Source organism: Nothobranchius furzeri, chromosome 1 (assembly GCF_043380555.1).
Source record: "Nothobranchius furzeri strain GRZ-AD chromosome 1, NfurGRZ-RIMD1, whole genome shotgun sequence".
Classification (NCBI taxonomy): domain Eukaryota; kingdom Metazoa; phylum Chordata; class Actinopteri; order Cyprinodontiformes; family Nothobranchiidae; genus Nothobranchius; species Nothobranchius furzeri.
This window is the reverse complement of record NC_091741.1, coordinates 33,634,792-33,642,291: the sequence shown is the minus strand read 5'-3', so window position 1 is coordinate 33,642,291 and position 7,500 is coordinate 33,634,792. Positions and strand designations below refer to the sequence as shown.

Here is a 7,500-nt window from a genome sequence, read left to right as displayed (position 1 = left end):
GCTGGATCAGATCCACTTCAGCAGAATATAGGTCTGTTCCCCTCTCTAATGGTTCCGTGTGTGTGTTCCGTTGGTTCAGAACCGTCCGCCGTGGTCGGCCTGGGGGTGACCTTCAGAACCTGCATCAGCCTGGGCCTTTCCTGGCAGGCCGGACCCGGCAGGACGCAGCGTTTCCAGCTGCAGCTGAGGGACGCGTCGGGTAGGGATCAGCTGTTCGGAGAATAAAAACAGATTCTGAGAACTTTCCACCCGGAGTCATGCGACTCGTATCGTCTTTGTCTCACAGGTCCGGTGAGGAACGAGACGCTAGACAGCACGACAACGCAGCACACGCTCGTCGGCCTGACACCAGGGCGGCGATACAGCATCACCGTGGTAACAGAGGCTGGCCAGCTGCAGAACGGAAGGATGATAGAGGCTCAGACAGGTAGAGAGAAGGGGTTCTCACAGGTGAAATGATTCCCCTGATGACCTTTAACCTCATATGGTGATGAAAAAGCCTTGAAAGTTCCGGGTAAATTCCCAGGAAAAGGATATCTGGAATAACGCAGAAAATGCTCTGACTGTTTCCTCTCTAGCGCCCTCTGCTGTTTCCAACATCACTGCAAGCAGCAGAAGCAGCAGCAGCCTCACGTTGTCATGGCAACAGCCTGAAGGGGACGTGGACGCACTCCTTGTCACCTTCTCCTCCAACCAAACCATCATCCAGGAGACAACTCTCCCACGGGATGCTGTCAGCTTCTCCGCCCACCAGCTGACACCCGGCTCAGCCTATCAGGTCGTCGTGACGTCCAGGAGTGGCGGACTGACAAACCAATCAGAAGTCACTGTCAGGACAGGTGAGACACCAAAACAAATCTAAGCTTTCTGTCTTGTTTCTCTCTCATCTCATCATCTTCTCGTCTCCAGCTCCGACTCCGGCGTCTCTCCTTTCCTTGTCTCCTTCCTCCTTCGGCGACCTCCTTCTGACTTGGTCGCCCCCTGCTGGTCGATGGGAGAAGTACAGGCTGTTCCTGTTCGATGGCGCCCAGCAGATAGTCAGTACCGTTTTAGGCCGCGATGCCTTAAACTTCAGCTTTCCTGGGACGAGTCTAACACCTGGAAAACAGTACCGAGCGGTGGTGAGAGTGGAAAGTGGAGGACTGGTGGCTGAAAGCAGCTGTGATGGATCAACAGGTCTGAAAATAAGTACAGGACTATTCCTCAGCTGGAACATGTTTAAGTTAGGAAAACTAAGTTTTAAATTTAAAAATGGAAGCTGGACGTTTCTGCTCGTCTAAAACCTGCTGGACGAGAATTCCAGTTGCTTGTTCAGATGATCAGTACAACCAACGGTCCCCTGGCTGAATTAAACCTGATCCGTCTCTGCAGCTCCTGCTCCGGTGCTCGATCTCCACATCCGACACTCGGATGAGACGTCACTCAGCGCCATGTGGAGCCACGCCCATTCTGGGTCACGTGACAGCTACTTTCTCTCCATTCACAGCGGTAACGTCTGCGCTTCACTTTAAATACTAAAACAAAACATGTAGAGGTCATTGATCTCATGATCCCTGTCGTCTCCTAGGTAACGAAACAGTGGACACAAGAGAGGTGGGGCCAAACATGAGGGAGTGTACATTCAATGTGCTCACACCTGGGAGGAGGTACAACATCACCGTGACAACCAGGAGTGGGAAGCTGAACACCTCTGTGTCTGTGGAGGGGAGGACAGGTGGGTCACCTAAGGGGAGTACAGGTGGTTTACCTGAGTGGGAGGTCAGGTGGGTCACCTAAGGGAGGACAGGAGAATCACCTGAGGGGGAGGACACCTGGGTCACTTGAAGGAGGACAGGAGAATCACCTTAGGGGAGGCTCAGCTAGCATCCCCTTGATGTCCCACAGGGCTCTGTACTTGAGCCGTTGCTTTTCTCTGTTCCTTCTTCCTTTGAGTGTTATGGCGGTCGGAGGGACCGGTGGTGCCGGTGTACGGCAGCCTCGCCTCTGCCAGCGTGCCCAAGAGCAGCTGTGGCTACATTGTAGCTCATCACCACCAGTGTGTAAATGTGTTTGTGAATGGGTGAATGACTGACTGTGTTGTGAAGCACCTTGGGGGGTTGAATTTTCAAAAATAAAGTTTTATGTTTTTGAATCCTTCCTGGTCTATAAAATGTTGTCTGGGACTTTCCAGTTCCGATGGCGTTGCGGATGCTCCACCTGAGCACGCTGGGCGCTGACGGCCTGCAGGCTTCGTGGGAAAAGCCACCAGGAGACGTGGACGAGTACACGCTGATGCTGCTGCAGGACAGGTCGGACAAAACTTTCAAAAGGTTTTCTGGTTCTGATCCAAAGCCCATTTTCATTAGAGCAGCAGAAAGCTCACAGGTGGCATCTAGATATTATAGCGAGTTTGTAGGTCGGCCCGGTTTTGGTTCTGGAGAAACAAACTGGGTCTGAGCAGCTAAGACCTTCTGGTTGAGAGCACTCCTGCAGAAGATCATTGTTTCTTCTTCTATGGTTTTTATGGAAACAAATAAAACCGATGGTGGTTCATAAAAATCTGTTTTGGTTTAATAACAGGTACAGGTGAGTCTGAAGAGCGAAGGTTGTAGAACCTTACTTGGCTCTTGTTCTCCACAGCTCTGTTGTCCAGAACCACCGTGTTCCTGCAGGTTCCTCCTCTCTGGTTCTGGCCGGTTTGACCCCCGGTGCCCTCTACAGGCTGCAGGCCACCACCGTCAGTGGAGAGCTGTGGTCCAAGCCCATTGGTCTGGAGGCCCGCACAGGTGAAACGTCTGACCTTTGACCTCTGACTCCAAACGTTCTAACACTAATTCAGCAGGGGACTTTCCAGCTGTTTACGGGAGACAAACAGGTTACATAAGAGTCTAATTGGATCTTATCGTGCCAATATTCCCAGGCAGGACTTTCCCATCCACACAATAAACAGGAAACCTCTCAAAGCGTTCCCAACAAAGGGGGTTGGGGGAACCGTTCCTCGGGAATGATTCTTCTGTACAGAAACTAAACCGGCACCTTGCTGACCCGATGGCTTGGTTCAGGTTAGAAATTTAGTCTGAAGTAAAGATGAGATCTGATTCTGGACCGGGGTCAAAGTTCAGCTGAAAACATCAAACTTTCATCAGAACGTCTGAGGTCCAACCCAGAGGTCCTGTCCACTTGTCCTCTCACACGTCTGCTGAAGACAGGCTGGAGGTTCTGGGGTTGAGGCGTTCAGCCGTGACCTTCAGGGTTCTGAAAACAAGGAACGAGATAACATCAGGAACCTTAAAAACAATGTCTGACGGGAAAAACGCTCCGAATGTTCCAGACGGCGAGAGACGCTCCCAAGACTCAAAGATTTCCTGCACACACACACACACGCACGCACGCACGCACGCACGCACACACGCACGCACGCACGCACACACGCACGTACGCACATGCACGCGTACACACACACACTCACACACACAGTCGCATGCACATACACATGCACACGCATACACACACGCACACACACATGCACATGTACATGTGCACGCGCACACACACACACACACACACACACTCGCACACACACGCATGCACACACACACACACACACACACTCACACACACACTCGCACACACACACACACGCATGCACACGCACTTGCATGCGCGCGCACACACACACACATGCTCATGTGCACGCGCACACACACACACACACTCGCATGCACACACACACACGCACATGCACATGTGCACGTGCACACACACACACACGCATGCACATGCACGCGTACACACACACTCACACACACACAGTCGCATGCACATACACACACACACACGCACACACACACACACACACACGCATGCACATGTGCACGTGCACACACACACACGCACGCACATGCACGCGCACACACACACACACTCACACACACACACGCATGCACATGCAGACACACACACACACACACACATCCTTCCTTTCTCCCACTAACAGATCAAAAATCAGGAATTGTAACATTCCAGGTTCACTGTTTCTGTTTCTTCTGCTCTCCTCAGTCCCAGCCGCCGTTTCCGAGGTAACGGTCTCTAACGGTGGCAGGTCTGATGCTCTGCATGTGTCATGGCGTTCTGCCGAGGGTGTGGTGGATAGCTACCTGGTCCGTCTGCAGGATGGGAGACGCACCGTCCACACGCTGGCGGTGTCCAGCAGCTCTCCCCCTGAGTGCTCCTTCAGCTCGCTGGTGGCAGGACGCCTTTACTCGGTCGTCATAGTAACGAGAAGTGGCGGGCTGGAAAACACAACGGTGGTCCAGGCCCGAACACGTAAGAAGTTCCTGGATTGGTTTGGATCTGTTTTGTTGGTGATTCTTCCTGAAAGACCAACTTCCTGTTCTTGGTCTGTTGTTGTTTTAGAACCTGCAACCGTTCAGAACCCAACAGCTGTTCACGCCGCGCGAGACGACTTCCTCAAGGTGAGTCGGTTCATTTAGAAGTCAGCACCAGCCGGAGTCGAGGAGCGTGGATCACCCCACGTGGCTTCAGGAGACGTTCACTAGATGTTTAGTTCCCGTGCTCGCTGGTCTCCTTCAGGTGGATCAGACGTGAACGTAAACGACCTGCTTATGTGCAGCAGCGGTCAGAGGACTGCAGGTGCTTCACCCCACAGCCAGCAGGGTAAGGCTCTTGCCCAAGGACACAACAGCAGAATTCTGTGGAGGAAGCCGGGATCGGTCCTACAACCCGCTCTACCTCCTGAGCTGCTGCCAGGACATCCGGGTCAGGGTTGGTGTGGTCGACTCGGAGCTGGAAAAAAATCTATTAATTTGTCTTCTTCAGACAGAAGTAAACAGGAAACTCTGAGTGGCTCGTCAAAATTAAAAGGAGGGTTGTCAGTTCAATCCCGCACTCCCAAAGTGCTTCTTTTGTGTCCGTGGGCAGGGCACTTCACCCACCTCACCTGCTGGTGGTGGCCAGTGTGCCGCAGTGAATGGGTGGGTGACTGACGGTGTTGCGAAGTGCCTTGGGGGGGTTGTAGAACCCCAGAAGGCCACGTTTTTAAATCAGACCTTCAGAATAAAGTTCCCTGGTTAGCAGACGCCAGAGCAGCTGAGCGTCGCTCTCCAGCTGTGTGCAGATGTTTGGGTGAGTCTTTGTGGTGTCTGGTGTTCAGGTCTACTGGCGTCACGCTGCTGGAGATCTGGACCGCTACGTGGTTCTGATCCGCTACAACCACACCGTCCTGCAGAACAAGAGCGTCTCAGCCGGACACAACGAGTGCGCCTTCTCGTCTCTGACACCGGGACGGCTCTACGCCGTCACCGTGGAAACCTGGAGCGGCGGTGATGTCAGCAGCGTCTCCACTGCCGGTCGAACCCGTGAGTCAGGAATCGGCTAGACAGAAGCATGGTGTGTGTGTTTTCTTACAGGGTGTGTGTTCTCAGTTCCTGCAGCTGTCGGCAACCTGTTGCTAAGCAACGCTGGAACAGCTGATCTAAATGTCACCTGGAGCCCCGCCCCCGGGGACCTGGACCACTACGAAGTACGAGTCGGCTGAAACGTTTCACGCTCTCGTTGTTTTTGCCGTTCAGACTGAAGCTCTGTTGGGTTTTTGGTTCTGAACCTAACTGGACCACCTGACCCTCCAGGTGACGCTGCTCTTCAACGACACCCGGGTCTTCCCCCCCGTCGTGGTGGGCAGCAACGTGAGACACCACCTGCTGACCTCCCTGACCCCTGGACGCCTCTACAAGGTCGTGGTGTCCACGTTCAGCGGGTCATACCAGACGGCCCAGTTCAGCGAGGGACGGACCGGTAAGTCTCCGTCCTCTCATCCAAACTGTTCCGAGTCCAGGTCCTAAGTCCCACTCCGGTCTCCTCTTCAGTTCCCAGTGCTGTTGGAAACCTGCGCCTGGTTCCCCAACCTGGACTGACCGACTCTGTTGGTGGACTGTCGGTGTCCTGGACTCCTGGAGTTGGTGACCTGGACCTGTACATCGTGTCCCTGTCCACCATGGTGAGACACCTTTAGTCCATTATTTTAACACCTAAGGGACCTGAAAGTTGGTCTAAACTCACCTCGTCTCTTTCAGGACGGAGTTGACGTGGACACTCGTCCCGTACCCAAACACGTGTCCTCCCTAGACTTCTCAGATTTGATTCCTGGCCACGCCTACACGGTCACCATCCAATCACTGAGCGGGACACTGACCAATAGCAACACGGCGGCAGGCCGGACCGGTGAGACTGTGTCCTGATTGGATGGCGCTCCTGGTGATGCAGGAGGAGTTTGTAATCAGCCGTTTCTCGCTGCAGCTCCAGCCTCGGTCACGGCGCTGCAGGCCGACAACGGACGCACCACCCACAGCCTCTCCGTCAGCTGGGAGCGGCCACTGGGTGTCTATGATGGCTACCGCCTGCAGCTGCTGGACGGAGCCGGTGCTGTTCTGGTGAACCGGTCCGTCTCAGCAGAGAGTCGGAGCGAGCGTCTGGAGGGCCTGACCTCTGGGAGGTGGTACCGGGTGAAGGTGGTGACGCTGAGCGGCGGAGTGCCGTCGCTGTTCGCCACCACAGCAGAAGGACAAACTCGTAAGTTGTGATTCCAGGTTGGACTTGGACCTTCAAGGTGTAGCCTCCGGAAACGGTCTGTTGTTCCATCTACAGGTTGACCTCTTCAGTACCGGGTCATATCTGGACCTGAGTCTTAACTGAGGCTTTAATCTGCAAGAAAGATGCTGTGCTTGCCCAAGGCCCCTCGCTAGCTCCCTCTTATCTAAGACTGCTTAGCTTCACAGAACAGGACGGATGAACTTTCATAATTAAATCATGTAACGAACAGGATGAGTAAATAATCACATGGTTGAAGAATAATAACAACGTTTTGATTAATCTGTGTTTAAATTACTGAGGTTGAAATGAATATTATGTTCTGATCAGTAAAGTTAGATTTAACAAGTGAACCCCTATCTGCTGACAGCTCACACGCTCACACACGTGACGATGACGAGGTTAAGCTAATATCCTGACACGTTGCTTTCGGTTCCACCAATCAGAACTCCCGTATCTGACGAGGGGCGTGTTTTCTGAGGTTTGCTGGTAAAACTCTTTCCACATGTCAAATTCTGATTTGTCAGTAAATCAAAAGATGATGATGATGAAAACAGAGCTCACTTCACCGCGAGTCAGTTCATGAGAGAGTTTCGGACCGGCCTTCCGAAGCAAAACCTCTTTAACCCGTCGCATCTTTGGACACGCTGTCAAAAACCTGTTGCACGCTGCAGCTGACTGCAAACGGTTCCTTCAGAATAAAGCTGAACCAGCTCCGACTCCCTAAGAGTCCTTCCAGAGACGCAAAACAAGTCCACCTGTTTGTCGTGACCTGGAGACGACTCCGGACTGACCTGGTCGTACTGAGGTTTCTCTACGGACTTCGGCACCGTGGGGTCCTTGGACTCCCCGACATCTCGGATCCAAAAGAGAGTCTCCGATAAGGGTACGCAGACTCGACAGACTGCGTCTGAT

At 53.2% G+C, this 7,500-nt stretch overlaps 1 protein-coding gene across 1 annotated transcript in view; it reads left to right on the top strand.

Annotated features, from left to right (window-relative positions):
- The window catches only part of ptprb (protein tyrosine phosphatase receptor type b), a 53,089-nt gene that overhangs the window by 11,291 nt on the left and 34,298 nt on the right, over positions 1-7,500 (top strand). Inside the window, exons 3-18 of the mRNA XM_015962769.3 lie at positions 80-199; positions 287-427; positions 579-839; positions 910-1,176; positions 1,372-1,488; positions 1,568-1,714; positions 2,171-2,288; positions 2,620-2,765; positions 4,039-4,305; positions 4,396-4,454; positions 5,153-5,357; positions 5,424-5,521; positions 5,628-5,793; positions 5,865-5,995; positions 6,072-6,219; positions 6,295-6,567. Coding sequence (XP_015818255.3) covers positions 80-199; positions 287-427; positions 579-839; positions 910-1,176; positions 1,372-1,488; positions 1,568-1,714; positions 2,171-2,288; positions 2,620-2,765; positions 4,039-4,305; positions 4,396-4,454; positions 5,153-5,357; positions 5,424-5,521; positions 5,628-5,793; positions 5,865-5,995; positions 6,072-6,219; positions 6,295-6,567 — 2,664 coding nt within the window. The remainder of the gene's footprint in view (positions 1-79; positions 200-286; positions 428-578; positions 840-909; positions 1,177-1,371; positions 1,489-1,567; positions 1,715-2,170; positions 2,289-2,619; positions 2,766-4,038; positions 4,306-4,395; positions 4,455-5,152; positions 5,358-5,423; positions 5,522-5,627; positions 5,794-5,864; positions 5,996-6,071; positions 6,220-6,294; positions 6,568-7,500) is intronic.